The sequence below is a fragment of the Chaetodon trifascialis genome, chromosome 17, assembly GCF_039877785.1.
Source record: "Chaetodon trifascialis isolate fChaTrf1 chromosome 17, fChaTrf1.hap1, whole genome shotgun sequence".
Taxonomy (NCBI): Eukaryota; Metazoa; Chordata; class Actinopteri; order Chaetodontiformes; family Chaetodontidae; genus Chaetodon; species Chaetodon trifascialis.
In genome coordinates, this window is record NC_092072.1 from 10,002,609 (window position 1) to 10,028,149 (window position 25,541).

At 42.8% G+C, this 25,541-nt stretch overlaps 1 protein-coding gene across 1 annotated transcript in view; it reads left to right on the plus strand.

Moving 5' to 3' along the window:
- The window catches only part of csmd3b (CUB and Sushi multiple domains 3b), a 324,934-nt gene that overhangs the window by 149,862 nt on the left and 149,531 nt on the right, over positions 1–25,541 (plus strand). The window contains exon 6 of the mRNA XM_070985476.1: positions 18,701–18,908. Within this exon, the coding sequence (XP_070841577.1) occupies positions 18,701–18,908 (208 nt within the window). The remainder of the gene's footprint in view (positions 1–18,700; positions 18,909–25,541) is intronic.

Here is a 25,541-nt window from a genome sequence, read left to right on the forward strand (position 1 = left end):
ACATTGTGTGTGTGTGTGTGCGTGCGTGTGTGTCTGTGTGCGTGTGTGTCTGTGTGTGTGTGGGCTAGTGGCCAACAGTGACATGGATTTTAAGGACTGCAGGCTTCTCCTCCTCTTTCCATCCTCGCCGGCCTCTCTCGCCATATCATCTCCCTCCTCTTTTCTCTGGACCTGTCTCAGAAACACCCTTCATTCTAACTGACTCATTATATCCGACATTTTGGAAATGGACGGTGCAATTTTTGCATTCAGTATCGATGCTGAAAACTTACGAGCAACATTGCCAACCACCCCCACAGAGAGCCTCTCCTGGGATGCGGCTTTCGTAGTGATTTTGTGAAAGAGGTGTCGGATTAGACAGGCTCATTAACTGTCAGCTGCCCTCCATCAAGCAACCTCTGTGGAGCAAGAAGGCCCACCCTGACAACCTTTAGTTTCTTTAGTCTCCATGAGGCTTCATTAGTCTATTGAAGCATCGCTCACCACAGCACAGGATCTGCTAGAGTGGTCTGTAAGTTGGCTCTGTGATGGCACCAACATTTGCTTTGTTACACTGCAAGTGATGTTACACAGCTTTACACAGCCCCGACGCCTCCTCTCTCCACCCGTTCATTTGATACACCACATCTCATTTCATTCAGTCAGCGCCTCATGCTGCACTTGACCACTGAAGTGTTGGTCACATCTTAATTTGCTCTTCTGCTGCAGCTGCACTGCTTGCTATAATGGCCACGAGCACACATGGTGATTGTTTTTTGAATGTGGCACACATGCATAATCTGCTTCCTAATGCATGCCTTGCTGCTGTTCTCTTCGCTGCTATTGTATGAGGCTCTGCAATGGGGGATTTTTGTTTTAATGCGACCATTTGTGCCACTGTTTGAGGAAGAAAGTAGTGCAGTGAAGAAAGGTGTTTTTTTATTTGAAAGTGCACACCATGCAGTATGTTTAGAAGTGAACCAATGTTCATATGTAACTTCATTGTTGGTTGGAAAGCATTAAAGTTTGAAGATTAGTCATGGCTGCTTAGTCACATCTATAAGATAGATGTGGCTGCCGCGACAGCCAAAACAGTCTTTGACACGGACAATGGGACAATAATCGAGGCTGCTGTGATGAGACAGAAAGGCTGCCGTATATACGGACAACTTCTGTAATTGCAGTGTCACAAAGGGAGAGATTTGTTTAAGCCTTTCAGATTAAAATATCAGATAATTTAATGAAAACTGACATCTTTTGCAAACAGAATTATCAATAATAGAAGTGTATTTTTAGTACTACTAGTCATAATGAATTAAAGAACTCACTGCAGGAAACATGGTCTTTTCATAAAACTGGGCTATGCATATTATACTTTTGGAAGCAGAGAAAAGAGCTGTGCTATTCCCTTTTGCTTAAAAGGTAGAAAACCCACAACAGCCAGAATGCACTCTGGTTGGGCGGCGCTTGGTTTCGACTCATCCCGTTTCAGGTCATAGTCATCTGGTCACAAACTTTCTCATTTTACAGCTAAACAGAGTACTAAAATACATTGCTGAAAACATTTGAGGAGAAATTTGCAATACAAAAACATAGAGTCTTGATTTATATTTGATCAGCACGGCTTAGTTTGACAGTTTGATCTGAGGTACGTCTCATGAGCTGACTTCTATACCTTTTGTTTCTGTGGAGGCGGGCGTACAAAACATACTGAAGAACAATCTGGTTCAAACAGCGGCACTATAGGCATGACAGAGGACTTGTGCCAACAAATGAGCAGGGAGCTCTGGCTGCAGGCAACATGGAGGGAAGTTTAACATTGTTCATTTGCATATACTAAACACATTGTAATGATTGAAACTGGCTGGAAATTGGAAAGTTTCCCAAGAAAGGATGTATAACTTCAGCCTGGGAGAAGTATTTACAGCGTTAGCATGAAATGTGTGGATGCTAGCCTCCTGCAGTTTAAGCGAAATGTCACAGCAGTTAGGTATCGTCACGTTGAGTTTTATGTCCTCTTGGCCTTTGGAAGCGATTGATTGTTTAATATCAGAAATTTAAAGATGTCAGCAATGTTTTCAGAAATGCGCCAGCTGTACGTGCGTTACTTTTAGAAACTAGAACGTGACATAGACTGTATGTTACATTTTGTACCTGTGTGTGCTCAATTTGAATACACCTCAGTACCCTGTTGTGTGTGTGTAACAGGCAGACTGTACGTCTTATAGATCCAGAAAATGTAACCATAGGAACAAAACCACCTCCACTACCTAGCAACATGTAGACTTCTGGATGTGTTGACCTGACTACCTCTTCCTTTCTCTCTCTCTCTCTCTCCGTCACTCCCCCTCCCTCCATTTCTCTTCCTTGCTCTCTTTTCCCCCTGTCTCTTGATACTTTGACAGGTTAATGCTCAGCTAGCGTGTCTAGCTTATACGCAGACACAACCACGCACGCACACACACACGCACGCACACGGCCTGAGGTGGTGTGGAACAGGGGATTTCAAGGGGGACAGCGGGATAGACAGTTTAATCTGAGAGAGAGGGAGGGATGGTGAGAAAGCAAGAGGGAGCAGGAGATGCGGAGAGATAGAGTGATCGGAGGAGAGACAGAGGGCGGGAAAGGTTATGGCCAGGACATGTCTGTGAGACACAGAGAGGAAGCAGAGGAAGGGGAAAACTTTATTACTCTTCCACTCGAGAGAGAAAGAGCGGATGAGAGGAAGTGAGCCGTGGGGATTCAGGGCAAAAGCCTTTGCTTTTATTTAGAGTACATCACAAAATGTCAGTGCTGGAGTTAATTCATCCTAATGACCAGTTCTAATGCTGTCATATCATTCTTTTGGGGTTCAATATGCGCCAGAATGAATAAACAACATGGACGCACAGCACTCTGTTGTTACTGAGTCAAAACAAGTTTAAAGGAAAGATAATAACTTCAGGTTTAAAATTCAGTGTCTTTTCAGGCGGGGATTAAGTCCCCGTAGATAACCCTGAAAACACTGGCTGTCTTTTTTTAGCCATCTGCTCAGGGGCCCTCTGGTGGTAAAGGGCCCTTGTGCACAACCTGCTGTATGACAGTTTGTGATGGATCTGGCCATGCCCAGCTTTAATGTGTGTGTGAGAGAGTGTGTGCGCAGAAAGTTGTGTGTAATCTCCGAGCAGATCTCGTGTGACGTTAAATACCCTAGACAACATTGTTTGTGTGTGTGTGTGTGTGTGTGTGTGTGTGTGTGTGTGTGTGTGTGTGTGGGGGTCTGTTTGCGTGCATGTCTGCGTGTTCATCTGTATTTGTCGGTGCAGATGTGGGTGTGTAGGCAAATCCCAGGTTCCCTTGGGACAGTGCAGATTGACAGCTCTATCCCTGGTTGTCATGGTGATGATGATGGATGTGTTTTGGGTTACCACGGAGACCGCTGTTTAGGCGTTCTATCTGCATGCATAATATAGTTTTAGCATAAAGAGATTCTGTAGCTGACAGAGAGAAAGATAAAAAGAGACACAGAAAAGACCAGAAACAACTTTACTGACTGACTTTGCTACATGTAGTTAATGTCACACACTCTTACATGCTCACAACAATTATTCGTTCACACATTAAATGGGATACATAACAGCAGTTGGCCGAGATGGAGCCTACATGGCGAAAGAGAGATGTCAGACAGGCAGGCAGGCCTGTTCAAAACAGCGCACGTCCTCTGATAAAGATGAAAGGGCTGCTACTGTGGAATTATAGAATTATAACTATCCTCCACCTGTAGTGCTGAATTTTTAACAGCTTCATCTGCAGACTTATCCTGAAGTTCTGCTTTGTACAATGAAAGCATTGGAAAAGATCCGACCCCCAGTGGGTTCAGAGACATGAGATGAGTTGCAATGTAGTTTCTAAAAAAAACTTACAGCTAGTTCTCAGGGCCACACTTTTTATGGCTTACTAACAAACAGAGCTGGGTTTTTTTTCCTCTTTTGAATTATTTAAATTGTGGATGAGAGGGATTTTTGTTTTGGTTCCACATTTGCCACAGTTTGATGACTGTACAGGCTGCAAAGCTGGCTTGTACAGTATCACACATAAAGTATCCACAAATTCGAAATATTGAACCTTTAAATGTGTTGTTTGATTATGTTTGCTGCAGAAGTGCATTTGCATTTCCGTTTTTTGTTTTTTTTTCACCTCCAGTGTCTCATGTAGACACGCTTGCACTTCCAGCCCAGCGCTGCTTGACATATTTCACTGTCATAAACAATGGAGATAGCGTACTTGCTCTGGTTACCTTCCACGGTGGATGAACAGATGAAATGCCGTGCTTAACCATTGTGACATGAAGTTAGTCATTCATTTTCATTTTCATGCACCAACATGCACCAACACATATATATCATAGCTAACACACACACACACACACACACACACACACACACACACACACATGCACGCAGACTCCCTGAGGAGACGCCGCCAAACATGCATGATTTACTTTTTTAGTGTGGCTCCAGGGCAACCATTTAGTTAAACTATGCATGTCTGCATTTAAATGCTATATAAAAACAAACACACACATGCACAAACATGCACACACATGTAGAGATATAGCATAGATACAAAAATAGACGTGTATAAGTGGACTTGCGTGCTCTCATGCATATTTATGCATTGTTACAGCTGAATGGCACTCAGATACCAGCCTGATTATAAAAAAGTTCGGACGCTGTGTAAAAACATAAATGAAACAGAACGCAGGAATTTGGTAATCCTTTTTGACAATTGAAAACAGTACAAAGACAGAATATTTAATGTTTAACCTCATCAGTTTCATTGATTTTTGTAAATTTTGTAAATTTGATGGCAGCAGCATGTTTCAAACAAGTTGGGTCAGGAGCAACTGAAGACTGGGAAAGTAGTAGAATGCTCCAAAAACACCTGTTTGGAGCATTCCACAGGTAAACAGGCTGATGGTGATGATGGGCATCCTGGAAAGGCTCAGTCGAGGATGGAGCGAGGTTCACAGCTTTTTTGCAGTCTGCGTCAGATATCCACACAGAAACACTCACACATTCTCCATTGGATGCCGGTGTGTGTGTATCAGTAGTCAACATGCATGAATGGCTCATTCACAACGTAGCAGGCAATCAGGCAGTTCACCTATGCATGACTCGGAGATACACACCCTTCATCACACGCACATTATTTGACTTACAAATACAACTATCTGTGTTCATAAAACAAAGACGCTATCGCACATAATCACAATTACGCTCACGGTCACAGAAAAGCCACTGTTTATTACACACAAATACACACTGATGCACATGATAGTGCATGTTAATGGAAAGCACATTGTATCAAAGCAATAGTCGCATGCGCACAAACACAATATTCTTGTGTAAATGCATACAATCAGGTTAAATCAAACACAAAGGAGACATTTACATGAGCTTGAAAAATGGCTGGCTGGCTTCAGACAGCTTGTGTTGATCCTGTCTGTCGCCTTTTCTTAACACGCAAGCGTGGTTTTGTTTTGATGTAAAGCTGCACATTCCACAGGCATTACCTCCCAACCTTTCTGGCTTGTGACCCCATGTGACCTTTCATTTTCATTTCATTTTTGCTTCACAGATTGTTTGATTTAAGTAATATTTTAGCTCTATAGAGTTAAAACCATCCAGCATTTTGAAGTGTAACAAAAATGAAAAGAATTTTATGAGCATTAAAAATTAATATGATTTCTTTCCCATCCCATTAATGTCAAGACCTTTCAGATAACTCTCAACCCTGGCCCCTAATTTAACAATCATGAGCCTAAATGGCTGTCTATTCTCTAATATGGATGCACATGCAGACGCAGACAGTGGACGTGGATGTGGCGCTGTCTGTACTAGTTGAGGTCTCTGCATAGGCTTCTCATGCATCTGCATGTAGTAGGAAAATATAATTGGCTCTTAAGTTAGCAGCAGTACTTGATAACATGTAGTGAATTGTGCTTCTGTATGCAATGCACTTTAAGTGATGTGACATTAAAAATGTACTCTGTCCCGGAATAAATGGTGTAGCCAAGTCCACGTGTCTGGAGCAGTGTGCTGTTCATACAGGTTACACTGACTAATTTTTAATCAATGCCTCCTTGTGCATTTTGTGCAAGCCTTACTGGAAGGGTCCATAATGTTAAACAATGTTTCCATGCACAGAGAGACGTGACAGCTCCTTCACCGCGCCATTAAATGTGTCTGAATATTAAACAGGCGTTAATTACATTTACATTTGCCATTTAACACATGTACGTGCCAGCGTAAAACCTGAGATAGCTCTACACTGTTCAGTAAGATGTACAATAGTAAGTCAAGATTATGGACTGTGAAGATGGTTTAAGGATGTTGTGGGTATTAACTATATATTGTTGAAATGGGTTTGAAACTTAAATCTCCTGAGGCGATGCATGTTTTAAACATAGACAGACATGTTGTGAATAAGATAGTGGAAGCGCGTTGCATTGCATCCCAGAGGAGCACTTTAACCTGATGAATAATTCAAACACACACTAACTCACAGACACTCACGAACGCGCACAACTACCAACAGACATGCAGAGACCCACATGCTCACAGAGGGCATAAACACATCTCGATAGGCAGTTCCTGCATTGATCTCTGAATGTTTGAATATGGACCTTTCCTCAAAGAGGGTGGAGTGATGGTTTTTCTGGTGATCAAAGAGAGCAGGACTGAGCAGAAGTACTCTCCGTAAACAGATATCTGCATGTTAATCTGTAGGCAAGGGAGAAGATTTTGGTATTAAGCAGTCACGTTTGAGTGGACTTAAGTTGCATGCAGGCAAACAGTGGTGCAGTGAGCAACAGAGGCAGAACGCGCTGGCTGAATTGTAATCTTAGAACCCATCGGCTATTGTCTGACGAATATTTGGCTTTTTATTACATTTTTAAAAATGTATCTTCATTCATATGCAAATATGTTTATAGAGATTAGCCACAAGTTTTATAGTTTGAATGTGAAAATGAAGTTAATTGTTACCTGGATATCCGCTGGCGACATGGAAAGCCCCAAAACGTTGCTCCCAGAGGCTGAACTGTCATCAGGCCAATAGTCAGCGACTTCCAAGGCTGAAGCAGAGGGGAGGTGAAGCCGAAAGAATAAGACAGAGGAAGATTACCTTCCTTGTTTTCCATCCTTTGGCAGTGTTTTACATGCAAGATTCATTTGAGTAACTGCCTTGAATTAGAACTGAATTCATGGTCAACAGCTCAGAAGGTGAAGAGTGGGAGGAAAAGCAAAACCTTGAAAAATTATAGAAAAAGGGAAAGCAAAGTGCTTCAGGCAGCGGTAGAAAGAAAGTTTCCAGCACTTTGTTCTCGCTCTGTCCATTAAACATTGAGGAGAGACAGAATGAGACAAAACCACAAGTGAAGAGTTCAGAATACTCAGATAGTGTTTGGGTATCATCCACACACACAGATCTCCACTTTCACTCATACAGTCTTTGGCTTTTTCAGTATGAACCTCCTTTCAGTTTTCATATTATTGTTGCGCCTCATAATAAAAATTTTTGCCTTTGACCCTGTCGGCCGTTATCATAAATTTGCTAAATTACATCAGCATTCCCAAACCCAACATTTCCCTCATCCTCCAATCCCCTTGAGCTCCTTCACACACACATCATAATGCTCAAATCTCTATTTCTCTGTGTGTTATTATCTGAAATATTGTCTTTAAATCATTTTATCCGTCGATCTTTCTTTCCCCCGTCCCGGTCTCTGTCTGCATCAGAGTTTTGTCTCTCTGCCTCTGTCTGTGGCGTTGCTCTGTATTCATATTTCTCCATATTTCTCTATCTCTCTCCTTATCTTGCCATTGTTCTCGCTAATCCTCTCAATCGCTGTCTTGATCCATCTCTATCCAATATTCATCCATCTTCCCTCCTATTTCTTTCTTTCCATCCCTCTTTGTCCCTCTCTCTCCATGTTTCTGTTGTGTCCTCTAATTGGTTTTCTTTCCTTCCAGCCAGTCAGTCCTTCATTAAATCATCTGTCATCATCTCAGTTCAGTCTGTCATCTGTCTTTCCCTCTGCTCACATCTCCCCCCCTTCCTCTCTCTCTCTCTCTCTCTCTCTCTCTCTCTCTCTCTCTCTCTCAGACTCTCTCTATATGGCTCTCTCACTCACCCTCTGTCCCTCTCTCACTTCTTTATCAGTAGTCATCACAATTTTGTGACAGCTGGATGATATATTCCACATCTCGGATTGCACCTTAATGCATCTGTATAGATGGGTCTGTCCTAAAAAGGCTGTATAGCTGCTGCTGTTAACTGTGTCGAGTGATGGGGATAGATGGGAAGATAGTTTCTATCTAACTTCATCTATGCAGCCGTTCATTAGAGGCACGTCCTGTGTCTCTTACAAATGTCTTCATGTGTCTCACTCTCAAAATTACTTCATTGACATCACTGCACGAGTAGCTTATACTGCTACCTACTGCAGCACGTGCACTGAGCAGTGACATCTAATTATTGTGAATACATCAGAAACAAAAAATTCGAGACACCATTTGATGTGCGTCTGTCTTATTTTAACTCTCCTTCTTGCGGGTCAGGTTAAACAATATTTATTCATGAAGCTCTTCCAAAGGAGGTTTATAATATTGCTTTAAAAAGCAACAAAAGACATAAATACAGATGAAAGCCGCGGCAGTAATCACAGGCATCGCGGACGTCACTTTGTTTTGCTGTCGCTCTTATTCTGTTGCTTTCTATTTTCACCAGTGAAGCGCTAATTGAATGAGAGTCTCAAAGTCACCACAGATGCTGCACTTTCCCCCTCCTCTCTCCGCTCCTTGTCTCACCTCTCTATCTCAGTTTCTCTTTATCTCCTCTGATCAGTTTCGTTGTCCCTCCTCTTCTTGTTCTGTTTTATGCACCGCACAGTCGTTTCTTTCCTGCGTTAAAGGCTTTTGAACATCCTGAAAACACTTGAACATCTATGATGCAGTCAGCTCTTACCTATCCGTTTCTTCCTTGTGCTGTCTATAATATAGTGGTCATCGACACATTTTGTCAGATATCTGACATTTTTTAAGAAAATACATCAAACAGAGGAAGTTTTAGCATCGCTCGTCATCGATCTCTGGAAGGTACAGGCAAGAGATAGACACACAGATACAGTTAAGTAGCTTACACTGCAAAGCATTACAATTAATCCCTATTCTTGTGTCTTGTGTACCAATGTTGACAGTTTTCATGACTGTACTCGGCTTTGAATCTCTCTGTTTATATTGATTTTCGACACGCAAACTGTTGAAGGCAAGTCGAGATAAATACATCTCTACACGTTTGCACTGCTGAATAACTTGCGGAATAACTCGTTCTTTCCGGTATTGATTTGCATTTACATGCCCAAGTATTGATTATGGAAAGCAAAAAATAAGGTCATTAATAGACATTGAGAAGGAGTGATGTGGTTCGGTGGCGGTTTGCACATGAGCTCAACTAGCTGACATTTTCTTGCTGATATTGATCGGCATCTCTCTGTCTATAAATTGATCATTAGGGCTAAATGTCATCTAGATATAGATTAGCGTGCTGGTCTGACTTTATGGCTGTGGTTGATCTGTGTCAGGATACATTGCAGTTGCCGTCCCGCGTCTGTATGGACGATAGATGGGCTGTCAGAAACTGTTCAAAAGTGGTCATTTTAAGTTTCGACTCATAAGCATTTTTGAGAGACATCACCAGCAACGTGGCGTTTTGCTATCAAATTCTCTGTGACAGTACCTTATTACTGTGACTACACTTGGTGACAGTCATCTAATAATTCTCCCTTTGGAAAGACATTTCACTTTTCACAGTGTGTCATATTTATTTTTTTCTTTCATTGTATGTCTCTTCTTGTACATGTCCTCTCTAATCCAACAATTACCTTACATACCTTTATTATTCACAATCCAAGTTAAAGGCTCGACTGTTTGCCATTGCCTGTCTCATTTACGCTCAGTATCATTGACTTATTCATGTATCGTCTGTTCAGGTTGCTGCTGACTGATGACATCCAGTCAAATTCTTACAAGTGTACTGGACAAACTTTGTCCAACTTAGGTCAAAATTTGGTATTGTTGTCCTGCTGAGGTCAGCTGTCCACGTGTGCTTTCAACAGGCTTTGATTCTGCACCATGTTATGTGTTGGGGAGGATTAAATGGACATGTCCTTGACGTGTCTCTACATTATCACCCTCTGCTGGAACATTTATCAGATCACCTGCATGTTCACCCAGGCTGCTGACCAGTTTGAGCTAGCTGTGCTAAACAAACTGGCAACTTTGTGTAGGGACAACAATTGTGTGTGGGTGTGTTTCGCTGTGTTTTACTCATGTCCTCAAAGGTGAGGGAAGGACTGAGGAGGAAACGAGCATGGGAGGAGAAGTGTATCTGGGAGACAACAGTGGGATGTATTTCATCAGAGCTGCGAGACGTTAAACTCTCAGTATGCAGCTTTTTGTTTAAGACGTCTGGGATGACATTTCATACTCAGCGTCATCCAGGGTCTCTCTTTCACTGTCTCTCCCACACACACCAATGAACATGCACATTCAAATAGGCAGACACCTGCCAGGGACAGACACAGGTGAGCACACACATACACACAGACTGTGTCAAACATGCACATAAACAGACACTGAGTCAGACACACCGACACTCAGAATAAAAGAGTAGGAGAGCGAATGAGAGCTTAGAAATCACAACTTTAGGAGTTTGTTGGTTGATAATTTAGAAACTCTGTTTAATGACCAAAAGAGAAAATGGGTACTCATCCATCTCAATACTGCTGCGGAGTCAGACAGCGAGTCTCTCTTTGCCATTCACCTCCTTTTTTTTTGTTTACTCTTAACTATACTTTTGTTCATCTCCTTTGCCTTCGCCTTTGATTTGGCATTTAGTTTAACATGTCTCACTTCCTTCTGCGACCTTCATTGCAACTGCATTTGTTACTGTAATTCTTTCTGTCTGTTGGGGCAAGAGGGTGTTCAGTGGATGGAGCTGCCACTCTGTAGCCACAGGATCTGTCCTGCTGAACACTGAATACACACCAGCTCCAGAGACGCTGTACTGTCGTCGATCCTGTCATCTGACAAGGCAGGCGAACCGTAGGATAGATATACCTTCACATTCCCTGGTTGGTGAGAGAGTGGTGATATAAGGGATGTCATCACCCTTTAGATTAAGTTAAGAGAGGTTAAGCAGTGTTAATAATGGGGAGAGAAAAATCACACCTAATGAGAAATCTTATTCCGCTCTGTTACCAGCGATCTAAATATGATTCAGTTAGAGAGGGTCATAAGGCCACTATAAGAATAATAATCATGATAGCGATCTATCTGTCAGTCAGTGCCTTCTCTCTTTATGTCCCCTTCTGGTGATCTACCATTAAATCACTCTTCTGCCCTAATTGGTCTAAATGTTGGGCTGTTAGTTGACAGGCAGACAGCATCTGTTCTTTGATTTGTGGACAGATGGTGGGAGGAGCTGAAGGTCAGCATGGTTACTAGTGTGTGTGTGTGTGTGTGTGTGTGTGTGTGTGTGTGTGTGTGTGTGTGTGTGTGTGCGCCCAAAACGCTATGGCTGTTTGTCTGAAATGTAATGCTGGTGAGCAGAGAAGAGCCACCAATATGTTTCCAGCAAGGTTTGACAGAGTGATGGAATAATATCAAAGCAGTGTAGAAGGGAAAGAAAGAATAATGAGAACACCACGCGAAAAGGGAGTTTGAAATTGCTAAATCACAGTTACAAGGGCAGCCACACAGATGAGTCACACAAAGTTGAATGTGGGTATTTCAAATGTGCGAGTTTTCAGAGAGAAATTGGGCAGCAGAGACACAGAACGCCTGAATACCTACACAGCAGACAGTGGTCACAAGTGGAAGTTCGCCAACGGGATGTACAAATCCAAACAGGATGGATGAAGACCTGACAAAAGTACATCTTTAAAAGTAACCACAGAATCGAATCAATATCTCAGAAAATTGTCCATCCTGACCTTCACGAAGCTGGCATTCACGGTACGATAGTGCTGCAGTGGCACCATGACGCATGCTAGGTGTGAAGAGATTAATGTACATGTGACTAATGTAATATATTGTCATTTATTCCTCATCCAGATGGGTTGAGATTTGGCAAAAGAGGTTTCCTTCAGCCCACATGTTAGCTGCACAGTCAAATACCAGCCAGGCAATATGAGGCCTCTTTACAAGTCCAGATGGTGCAGACACTGCTCTCTTGGCGCATCGTTTCCACACACACCACTAAATTAACTCAAAGATAATTTCCTGAACAACTAGATTAGGTCGGACATCTTCCCTGGAGGTTCTGAAGGTATCTTTCTGTTTCGTTTGCTTCAGTGATCTTCAGGCCACCTTTGAAGGACAGTCCAATATCCTGTGCAGGACTAAAGCATCATTGAAGGCGAATGATGGCCCTCCCTCTTATGTCAGAAAAATAAATAAAAGCATAGTTGGCAGGCTAATTAAGATTTATTAACACGGAGCAGTATGCAGTAAAAGCCAGGACATGGCATGACTTGTCAGTGTTGGTGTCTTTTAAGCATGTCCACAATCATTCACAGATCTTAAGCATACAGTTCTAACCCAAACCAAGTCTTTCCCTTACAGTATGCGCTGTTCCTTTTTTGTCCCTAAACCCAATCAAACCTCAACCATAGCTGCGTCGAATCAAATGGGTTTATTTTTGAAACTGGCACTGACAAATGATGTCATCCTGCTGATAGGAGCATCCGATCAGAAACTGATTATCGTGTCGGTCTGAAAGGCAGTTTTCCCACCCTGCCTTTTATTGTCACTGGACTGCATCCAAAAGCCAAGTTGGATTCTGTTCACATTGCCTTCAATTCCGCGGCTAGTTTTGCGGATCTGATGGATATGTCTGGAAGATCCTATTCTCATGCATCCACAACTGTGACTGAACACACCCTGGCATGACTGGGTGCTGAAAGTGACTTTGAGACCACGAGTGAAACTGCGTCCTCTGTGCATTCAGGCAGCTTGATGCACAGTGCAGCTGCAGAGGAAGCTTGATGAGCATCCAGTAACTCCTCACACCAGGCGGAAACTTAAAAAAAAAAAAAAAAAAATGCTGCATCATTTGTGTGCGCATGTTTAACAGTCTTCCTCCCGGCCCTTCAGTCATTCATGGCAGGTAAACTGAGGTATTGAAGATATGGAGGGAGTGATGCGAGAGAAAGAAGGGTAGCTATATATATTCAGCGTTAAAGCATATGGGGGGCAAGGGGTTGATGGATGGGTGGGTGGATGTAGATAAGAGAGCAGAAGGGATGGATGGATGCAGCCTGAAGACAGAGGAGAGGAGAGGATGATGTAGATGGCCCATAATCCTTAGAGGCTGACAGCACACTGGGTCTTCTGTGATTGAAGTCTGTGTGTGTGTGTGCGTGTGTGTGTGTGTGTGTGTGTGTGTGTGTGTGTGTGTGTGTGTGTGTGTGTGTGTGTGTGTGTGTGTGTGTGTGTGTGTGTGTGTACGAATCTGATAGTGATAGTGATCTGCCTATCAAAGTGATGCAGGAAAGGAATGGAGTTATGGGACAGAAGGAAAGGAAGGGGGGGAAGAAACGAGAAAGGAAAGGAGAGAAAGAGACGAGGCCAGAAAAGCCATTAAACATAAAATCAATCAGCAGAGAGAGAGAGAGAGAGAGAGAGGGAGAGAGAGAGAAACGGAGAGTGAAATGCAGAGAGTAAGATCTTAAAGAAAGACACAGCGAGACAGAGAAGGAGGATAAAGAGGGAATCCTCAGATGACTGCGATATTGATGACAGCACAGTGGGGAAGAGGGGATGAACGGATGGGAGAGAGGGAGGCTGGATAAGGAGGCTAAGAACGAGTGATCAAAGCACCACAGGCCATGAGAGAGAAGGAGCAAGAGAGGGTGAGATGGGGAGAGTTCGGAAGGAGGGGGGGCGATGATGAGGCAGAAGAGCCGGAGAGTGAGAGGCAAGGATGAATGAGGAAGAGGGAAGGAAGCATGGAGGGGAGAAAAGAGGGAAGGAGGATGAGGGTGAGGAGAAAGAGATGAGAGATGAATAGAGGAGGAGACGCGCGTTTTTACTATAAAAACAATCTTGATGCAGAAATGGGGGGAGGACGGTGTATGTCGAGCAGAGACGAGTAGGGAAAGAAGAGAGAAGTGGTGCTACAACAGCAGCGAGAGAGAGAGTGCGAGGGACGGAAAGGCAAAAAAAAAAAAGGGCAACACCGGCTCACTGATGTGATAAGAAACGAAGGCAGCACAGTCAACACCACTTCTCTCTTTCCTCTCTCATCCTCTCACACACATACACTCAGTCACACTCAAACCAACACATATAGCACCCTCCTCCACACACACTTTCCCTCCTCCTGTGGGTCAGTGCGCTGGGGCATAAGCACGAGTTCAGCCTCCCCAGGTTGCCGTCTAAAATAAAAGCAGAGGACAGAACACAGCGGAACAGTGCAGCCAGACAGCGAAGCCCTCACTTACCTTAGATTTTCTCAAGTTGGCCCCCGTGATGAGATCTGAGAGAAGAATTTTTTCTCCCGATGGTCATTTATCGTCCTGTTTTCTAAATTTCTGCCTGTAATACCTCAGGCGAAGCAATGTCTACGGATGTTAGGCATCATTTTAGATCTTTTTTAAAAAACCCTTGTTAGTCAATATCATCAAAGGTGACATGGTCTCTATAGTGTTGGGTGTTGACTATCAGTGGGATGTTTGAATTTAGATGTCGCTGTATCAATTTCTAATCAAATATCAAATCGATGAGCCTCAAGACCAACAAAATTAATGCTAATGCTAAAGTTATTGGTTTAGTTTATGAGCAAGAATCACAAAATAGCAATTTGCTGCTCTGAATGGGAGAATTTCACACACTATCAGTGCTGTATGATCAGGAACCAGTACGCAAAGATTTGGCTTCAACCGTGACTCAACAAGGCTTCAGTCCCCTCACTATCTGTCGTCTGGCAATGATTTTAGAATCAATCACAATCATTTTTGCCTCGTTTTTAAGCAAACTCGAGCCATGTGTTGGATGCGCCTGTGGTGACCTCCTTGCTCCTAAATTGTCAGCCACAGATTAATTTAAATGCTTATTGGATTTCTGCTATAAGCTGATCAGACTAGTACATAATGAAATTCCATTCTTCAACTCGGTTCAACATGGTGTAGTATTCCGAAATGAGGGGGTCATTTATTCAATACGCCGTGCTTAAAAGCAGGCTGCAGCATGTTTGAATCATCAGAAAAATAACAGTTTGAAACATAGTTCTCCTTGACCTGCTTTAGTATTAATAGCGGTTTATTCATTTTATTTTATGCTGCGGCTATAAAAAAGGGAAGTGTTGGGACCAGAAAATGATGTGGGGTGTGGGGCACAGTCATATTTAACACTCTCACACAGGTGTCCCACCGTGATGGATGGAGCAGGGGCAAGTGGTCGTCCAGAATTAGCAGGTGTAACATGGAAGGCTGACTCCATGAAGCTGAAAGCTGATTCCATGTCATGCCTGACGCGCGCACATTTAACAGAAGGTAATCAGTGTTGGCTATAGGTATGCGGACTTCTCGCCCTCCTCCCTGTGAACACGCAACAAATGTCGCTTTTTATTAGAGCAGCTGCTCCTGAAGCGGTCTCACACAGCCCCGCCGTTACTGAATGACACATAACAGAATTACAGAGGATCCTAATTGCGTCGCGTGTCGTCTAAAATCATCACGTGAGCTCCTTCCATGGCTTTCAGATTTCCTCCTGATCTATATCATAGCTTGTTGTGACGGTAGTGATAAATATTGTTGCTATGCTACAGGTCACAGTAATGGATTCTGAGCGACAAGTCGGAGCATATCATGGCTGTAGGCTCTTAATGCTACAACATCATAAAGTCAAATTTGCCAAAGGTCCAGTGCACATGAGAGTGATGCTCACTTGTAATCTTCTTCTTTTAATTTTACAAGTTCATTTTCTCTTCTTTAATAATAACCACACGTCAGTGCACCTTGAGGCCATTCCACCTGTCTGTCAAGTGTCACCGGCACATCAATAAGCTGGAGGGCTGGAAGAAGTGTGCGTGTGTGTGTGTCTGAGTGTGTGTGTGCGCGGGTGCGTGTCCACCAGTGTTTGCGGGCATCCTGTCGTCATGATAAACCTGTGACAGCTGTCATCCTGCGAGCAGCACTCTCTCCCACAGTGAAGACTCTCAAACACACACACACACACACACACACGCACACGCACACGCACACACTGCTGCATCATTGCTCTCCTGCAAATGTGATGGGGTCTCAGCAGGTCTTGGTTTGGGGTGTTGGGTCATTTACACAAATCTCCTCAACTGTCTGGCTGTGGATTGACTGTCTATCTGGATAAATGAATGGTCTGTCTGTCAGTGCCTGCCTGCCTGCCTGCCTGCCTGCCTGCCTGCCTGCCTGCCTGCCTGCCTGCCTGCCTGTCTGCCTACCTGTCTGTCTGTCTGTCTGTCTGCCTGTCTGTCTGTCTGTCTGTCTGTCTGTCTGTCTGTCTGTCTGTCTGTCTGTCTGACTGACTCAGTGGCCTATATAAATCTGTTTGAATGAGTGAATTTCTGATGAATAAATAATGCCTTCCTGTTCTTCATTTTCAATACATCAGCACCTGTAATTTGGGACAATGCACGTTTTGTCACCACGTCTGATTCCCAATAAGACAAAAAAACAATTGAAAAGCGTGTATCTTTCCAAATTCCACTCTGTGATCTATTGAAAAAGGCTCAGTCTATCTTGAATTAATTTCAAACTACTTATTTTTTTTTCACCCTGTTTCTCGTTTCCTATCTGGTACAGTTTGTACCAACCCTCTATTTCAGTCCACTTTCTATATTTTTTGTTTCACTCTGGTTCTGTTTGTCTCTGTTTGTTCCTATCTATTTATGTTCCCCTGTTATCCTCTGTGTATTTCCTGTCTCTACTCAGTGCTCTCTGTTCCGTCCGATTTCTAATATCTTTTCCTAATGTTTTTATTCATTCCTATTGGTTATCGTCTGTTGCTCGATGTTAGTCTTGGACCACAGTTATTCTGTTTACCCCTCCTGTGGGTGGAGTCTGGCTTGGTCCCTACCTTATCTCTGTCATCTGTACATGCATCCCCCAAGGCAGCACCGCCTGGATGAGCCCTACGGATGTGCATGTATACCTGACAGCACCTGTCTACGCTCTTATAAAAGATGTGTCTTTTTCAGCTTATCAGTGAGTGCAGTTTGAGGACAACACACATGTGCTGTTTCTCTGTCCTCTCTAAATGCTGATGGGATCAACATGTGACCTGTCATAGAGTAATATAAATCACGTGTCATCCCAAATTGCACTCACTGGTGTGTAGGAAAATGCACGTCTGCTGTAAGAGTGTGTTACATACAGTATTGCCTCTTTTATGTAAAGCTATAAATTATACAGGTATAATTTATACCATGTTTACAGTTGGACTTGTACGCTCTCAGAAAAAAAGGTTCAACATTGTATCTTTCATCACTGGGGCAGTGGATACATGGCTGGGCTCAATTTGCTTTGGATGAATACATTTCTAAACATTGGCTATAAAATTCACCTATTCTCACAGTATTTTGACAAAGTGAACTGAGCACAGTCCTCTCAAACAACTTGCCATACAACCAATGTCCCAGTGACACAACAAGGTCCAATGTAGTATGTTTTTTCTCTGAGAGTGTATCTGTATAAATTATATGTGTATAATTTATGCTATGTGCACAGCGCAATCCATGTGTCTTTATCTGTTATACAGTAATCAGTACTACTATCAATTATGAATAATGCTATCAATCAGATGTGATCAGTTAGAGAAAATCAGGCAAATCTATCATCACATCTGGTCTATATGTTTCCAAATTAATTGAGCATTAATTGATAGACTGAATAAATCAGCCAATTGGGAAAGAGTTGAATCGAAAGTTCCTTGGTGGTGATTGGAGGAGATGAGAGCGGAGCTCCGTGATTGGAGAAAGGGAAAACGTACCTTGTTAATGGAGGAGAGGACAGCAGCTCTGAGTGTGACAGGAACTGCAGCCTGACCCCTAAACCCCGCCCCTGATTCTAACTGGCTAAAAGAAAACAGCATCATTGTCCAAAATCTACCAGCTCAGTGGCAGAGAGCTGATACTCCACAAAATAAAGACTGTTTGTTATATAACCATGTATATGCTATTCTTCGAAGCTAGTTAATATCCGAAGTGTGATGTAAGAGCTCCATATTTTCACAATATGGTTTGCTAATATGACTTGACAGTTTATGTGCCATGAGAAAGTCATCCATCTCTAACATTCAAGCCACAAAATAACACTAGGAGTTGAGAGTAAAGACCTGTAATATACTAAAATTAAGGTAACTAAGAAAAATCACCTCCTAGAGGGAGAGAGGTGGGGAGTGGGGCTGGCTGACCTGTAAAATACTTGAGTGGTTTGAGAATTAGTAATGCTAGGTCTACTGAGAATCCAATCTGATCTCTAAACTGAATTCATTCATTTGAAAATTGACCCACCTAATAAAAAAAACCTCAAAAGTTTATCCAAAAAGCAAGAAATTGACTTAAAAAAAAGTCCGCCCCTCAGTCCCTCCTCCTCTCCCTAACCCAGGTTTTCTATTTGTCACTCTGATTTGATTGACAGCTGAGGACACATGTGGGGGCACTGTGAGGGGCGGCAGTGGGGTGGTGACCAGTCCCGGTTACCCCGGCAACTATGGTAACCAGGCCGACTGTACTTGGATCCTATTGGCCGAACCTGGAGACACCATCTCTGTCATCTTTACAGACTTCCAGACAGAGGAGAAGTATGATTACCTGGAAGTGGAGGGATCTGAACCACCAACCATTTGGTGAGTCACCTCACTCTTTAATTTATTCATGCATTCATACGTGTGTGTGCCGCAGTCATTGTGTCGCTGAGGAATTTGATTATGTGGACGTGGCGGAAGCATCCGTTTATCTCTGTCAGAGTCAATATTTTATGTTTTAGATTAATTTCTGAATTGAAGTGGATGGATGAGTCATGGTTCAGTTTTAAATTACAGAAGGGTATGGGATGTTTTTCCAGGTGTAATTAGCCGGATGGTGAAAATGAAAAATATGTATATGTCACACAAAGCAAACCCAGCGGTGGATGTTAAGGTTTAGACCCAGTGGCCTAATTATTAAAAATACCTTGTGTGAACATCCATGATCTCATGAATGCAGGCACAGGTTAAAGTGGACATATCCAAACAAATGCAGAGCATCATAGAACCCAACACAATAAAGGCCCACTGTGCTTCGGGTGGTTGTGACACGTGTTATTCTGGTCCTAATCCATACTTGAAAAAAAGGAAAGGATCCAGTTGACATTTCTGACCTGGCATTTCCTCAAAGACGGTGGAGTCACGTAACGGCTGAGTTTCTGGAACAATTTAACCACACTTGGCGTACAATAATAAAAAAGTTAGAACGGGTAATAAAAAGAAGTTAGAACTCAAGTAAGAACAGGTAATAAAATGAAAACGTTATTACAGATATAAAGCACAGTTTTTATCTCTTGTTCTTGAAGTACAGCAATTTTTTTCATGGAAAAAATAAATAAATAAAATCTTAAAGTGTGTGTGTGTGTGTGTGTGTGTGTGTGTGTGTGTGTGTGTGTGTGTGTGTGTGTGTGTGTGTGTGTGTGTGTGTGTTGGTCTCATTGGGACCTTTATGTGCAGTCCTTCTGCATGGGCCTCATCTTTTACAGATGATTTAACTAGTTTGCATGTTTTTCTATTATTTTCTTATGTGTTTTCAGATGGGTCACTCATAACAATACTTTATTGCTCTGGCTGCTTATTGATCGTGGGCAAATTAGGGTATTGATCAACCATTGCTGTTGCTGTAACCAATTTGAATCTAATCATGGTCAGGGATATTAGCGTGTCATTGATTTGGAAGTGATAATGGCCAGGCGACTGCTTTCAGGAAAGTTTTGCTACGTCCATACAAGTGCACACCATCCTGCTTATTAATGTGTGCTCGTGTACCCATGTGTGTGTGTGTGTGTGTGTGTGTGTGTGTGTGTGTGTGTGTGTGTGTGTGTGTGTGTGTGTGTGTGTGTGTGTGTGTGTTTCATTACCTCAGGAGGTGAGGAAGTGAATCAGAAGGATGGTGGTTTGAACCCTGGCCCCTGCAGTCTAGTGTGTGTGTGTGTATGTGTGTGTGTGTGTGTGTGTGTGTGTGTGTGTGTGTGTGTGTGTGTGTGTGCATGTGCGTGTGTGTGTGTTTGTGTGAGGTGTGTGAGGTGTGTGACTGTGTGTGAATCTCTCCTGATGAGCAGGTGTCACCTTGCATGGTAGCCTCTGCCACCGGCTTATGAATGCATGTGTGTGAATGGATGAATGCTGCCGTGTTCTGAAGTGCTCAGAGTGGTTTGTAAGACTGGAAAAGCACCATATAAACGCAGTTTATTTACCTGGATCATTTCTTCAGATCCGTATCTCATCAGTCCTGCACTGCTGTACCCGTTTTGGCGCTGATACAGTCAAAATCTAACAGCAGTGCCACCATCTGGCCAACTGGGCTCATATTTCTCGGGAAGCACAGTCGCATCATTTCCAGTTATTGAGCTGAGTTGTGTGTTTGGGAGCTCATTCCGGCTCATTGCGATTTGAGCCGTTGTGGCAGAAAAATAATGATAATAATTATAACAATAATAAACCAGCACAGGCACAATAGGGCTTTGCCCTTTGGGGCTTGAACTTTAATAGCACAAATGTCAGCAATGCTCCGTCATACGACTGCTGATAATTCCTGGAAAACAGACACAATAGTCTGACTACAAACATGAAGGCTCATTATAGCAGAGCTCAAGTGCTTTGACCTGATGCGCCTGTATTCTTTAGACTTGATGGCCACATATCCACAGAGATAAACACTCCTATAGCATTATTTATTGCTTTGGTTTGACTCTGCAGTGAGAACGCTGAGGGTAGAGGGGCTCATCTTCCACTCTGTTTGGATGGAGGAAGGATGAAATAATTCTAACGATTGATTTTAATTTCTTTATTTCACTTAATCTCAGGGGCGGCACGGCTGAACAGCAGGTAGCGCACGTGCCAACAGCAAAAGGGTCGGCGGTTCGATCCCCGGGTCGGGCGGGGGCCTTTCTGCGTGAAGTTTGCATGTTCTTCCCGTGCATGTGTGGGTTCTCTCCGGGCACTCCGGCTTCCTCCCACAGACCAAAAACATGCTCATTAGGTTAATTGGTGACTCTAAGATTGTCCTTAGGTGTGAGTGTGAGCGTGAATGGTTGTATGTCGTATGAATGTTGTATGTTGCCCTGCAATCGACTGGCAACCGGTTCAGAGTATACCCCGCCAATGGATGGATGGATGGACTTAATCTCAGCCTAAAGATGCACTTCTGCACGCAGTAGGTCCAGACATCATCTGTGAGCAGGCCGTTCAGATAATTTGTGTCAAGCTTTCATTTTGAACCAGGGGCAAACACAAAACCTTACTGCTGTGAAAAATCACCTTCTTAGGAGTATTTACAACCAATATTTATTGCTCAGAGTTAGATTGTTGGCCTTTGGGGGATAATGTGGTGGTGACTGGTAGTGTGTGATTTAGTCTGACTGGTGTCCTGGCTTGTCTAATGTATTGCTGTGTAGTTATTTACTTGCTGAATTAACTCTGGAGTCTCAAAGAGCACACTGAGGTCTGTGTGTTGATGTTTCTCATACCACGGGTCTTTTCCAGCGGCCAGGCTGATATATTGGTTGTGGTTTTGTACTGCGAGGAGAGCAGTGACATTCAGAGGTACGGCCTGGAGCAAAACTTAAACCAACTTAGCCCCATGTTGTGAATAACTTCAGATGCTGAACTGACCTTAATTAAACGTCAGAGGTTTCCTCTGGCTCATTATTTTCTAACAACTTCATGAGTCGAACCGCTGCACAGCGTGGTAAACGTACAAATAAATACATTTATAGGTTTTGTATTTCAGCAAAAGAAAATACACAGGAGCACATCAGTTTCAAAAAGGGCCGTGTCATGACAGGAACACATTAACAAACATTTTGATTTCACCTTATTATCCCTGATTAAGTAAGCACTCACAGCTCGTTCCTTTCAGCGAGACACACACAATTATAGAGGTAAATTTTAGAATGCACAAGACACTTTAGTGGCTTTAATGGCTTCCCACCTGAGAGGAAAACAAAGCACTCCTGTGTTTAAGAGTGTCTTGTTCATCAGAGATGTCAGGCAAAGCCATGAAAAGACTTGTTTAAGATGATGCAAAGCTCAGAGGGACACTGCAGACAGAACAACTCTTCAAGCTTCGCAGTGGAGGCGCAGCATTGCAAAAGTCAACCCATGGCTCCATTCCTGTCAGACACGAAGATGAAACAACATTTAATAAAGTTGGCAGAAGTGAACCCCTAAGGAGTGCATGAAGTTGAAATATCCAGTTTGTTTTGAGGCATCCTGATAACAGGGTCAGAATTTGGCGTAAACAGTCTGATCCAGTGGATTCTTTCATCCTGAACCACGCAGCACTAGACCCCGCACGGCCTTCTTAGCATTGTTTAAATGCCAGAGTTTACCTAAGCATTGTTGCTACCCAGGTGCGTCCCCTCATGGATGCGCTCCTCTGTTTTTCAACTGAATACCTCCACACCAGGAAACATGCATCATATCCAGAAATGGCAGTGATGTTCATTTACTCCAGTGAGCTACAAAGCCCACAGCATATTTCAACACAGTACAGCACCTCTGGAATGAGGCTGAATGGTATATTTTCCGCACATATGTGTCAACGCGGTATGTGAACGTGTGCTGGAAAATCAGTAGGGACTCTGTGACGTATTGAGTTAGTGACCAAGATCTTCGAGGGCGCGCATTGATTCCATGGCTTAAAGAATTCAGTCTTTTCCAGGGGGAAAAAAGATGTTACTCGCTGCTGGCGGGATGTAAGTGGATACTGATGATAATCCATATTTGCCTTCTGTTCATGCATGTTCACACAGCATGGTATGTAAAGAGAGCTTAAATGAAAATAATCAATGGCATTCTTGAATTTGCATAGTCATGTAAAACATTTATCAAGGAAAAATGCCCAATGTTTTCCAGTAAAAGCTTCTTGGATGTGAGGATTTTTCAACTTTTTTCAGCTTTCAGTGGATGAGACGGTGCAGGGTTTCCCTTTCACAGCTCTAGAGGAGGTGAAATTGGTTGGAAATGAAATAAAAATGATTGCATCGATGGGTTCAATGCAAAGATACATCCATCTACCTGTGCCCTTATCTGTTTATGTATCTGTGCTGGTTTGCATAATTAAGCGTGCATGTGTGCAGCTTTGTTGTGCAACGTCTATTCTCTTTGTGTGTAAGTATAGCATCAGTTGATATTTGTCCTCTTTGTTCCCATGAAAACTCCTGAAGCTTGATATTGACAAAAAGTCACTCTGTAAACAATACTGTTTTTATCCCCCTTCTCTGTAAACAAACTTTATTTATCTGTCTTATCGAAATGATGATGATTATGGACAGAAGAGACGCACTGAAATGACATTAAAACAGTTTGGGAAGCTGCATACTAATACTTTAAATTGGGACTTCACGGTTTATGTGAGATGTTTGAGCAGTAAGAGATTTCTGTGTAATCTGTTGGAGGTTTCTTACCATGTGAAGCTCATTGTAGCCTTTAATATGCGAGGTAGGGATCATTCTTTTGAAGAGATTTAAACCTGAGTGAATGCCGTTAGCGCTGTTAGCACTTAGCAGGCGGTGAATCTGGCCCGGGCAGGGATTGGCTGTCAGTCGTCTATTCCTTCAGTGTGTTCCCTAGCCCTGTTTGAGGTAGCGTGTGCACATTGAAAATGCTGGTCAGGTGCTGTACACAAAACAAGAAACAATAAAAACGCCAGACTGTTGCTCTCTCTGCGGCTTGTTCAGCAGTCGTGACAACAGTTTCTTGTGTTTTCCAGCTATTTGATGAGGTTCTTAAGTGTATTCTCACTGCTCTGCATCTGCTGTTTTCAAATGCATGCCATCCCTTCCCCGTGTTGGATAGTAACTAAGTATATTTACTCAAGTATAAGTATATATACTTAAGTATGATGTACTTTACCTGGGTGTTTCCATTTTATGCTCCTGATGTGCGCAGTCATTTTTTTGGTTTAACAACCAAATCACAGATCCAAAATGGAAGAAACGGAGGACAGATAAATATTTGGAAGATTACCTGCCAACTAAGGGATGCATTGGAGGATGACTTGGCTAATGAGAGTGTCCCTGAGAAGTCCCGAGACTCATAACATAATTTCCAGACTGCACTATAGTCTATGTGAAAGCATGCAAATGAGATCTTTATTCATTGCGGGCGCAGTAAACACCCAGACGATCTGAATTCAAAGGATGCTCGCTTTCATGGGAAGTTCAAACAGAGAATGTTTTAGTATCCAGCTATCAATTAACCTTTTTGGTAATATAATGGAAGTATTTGTACATGTCTTAACTGGCTGAAAATGAACAAATGGTAGATTTACATGTGTCACTCTTTGTCTAGACAAAGAATGTGTTGTGTATGAAAACAAAAGGCTGCACTGGATTTAGACCACTGACCCTTTTGTTGAAGACGAGTCTTTGTCAAAACAAGGACATGCTGCCTGATTCCGTCGCAACTGCCTCATGACGCTGAGTGCTGATATACTAATTTCCATTAACAATTTGTGAAAGAAACTAATAGCGAAAATGTTAATTCCCAATGGCAATTGGCAGAGAAAGCTAATGGCTGATTTGCTAATATGGGAGAATTTGTTATGTGTTTATCAGTTGCTGCAGGCCTGACAACAGCAGACTCAGACACACTAGCACACATGGATGTGGCCCACGTCCATGTTAACACACAAACTCACACACACACGCAGACACTGTCACTCTTTACAGACACACATTCATAAACATGCACACTCAGACTCTCCCTCTCCTTCTTGTGTCTAATCAGTATGCAGAGAGGTGTGCTCGCGCCTATGAGAGTAGTATATCGCTGTGAGCTAAGTGCCTGTAATCCTAGCCTAACACTATGCACACTAATACACATGCACACACGTGCGCGCGCGCACACACACACACACACACCGAAAACACACACAAGTTTTATATTTTGTTGTTTCAGAATCAGCTGCCCTTGAAACCAAGTAGAGCATCTTAAATAGAATGATCACTCTCTCTTCGCTTTCTTTCACTTTCACTTTCACTTTCACTTCTATCTATCTATCTATCTATCTATCTATCTATCTATCTATCTATCTATCTATCTATCTATCTATCTATCTATCTGTCTGTCTGTCTGTCTGTCTGTCTGTCTGTCTGTCTGTCTGTCTGTCTGTCTGTCTGTCTCTCTCTCTCTCTCTCTCTCTCTCTCTCTCTCAGTCTTGCCAGTCTCTCCTTACGTGACTCCAGAGTTTTGCATGCTGTTTAGCTCTTAGGTGCACAGACTTGACAG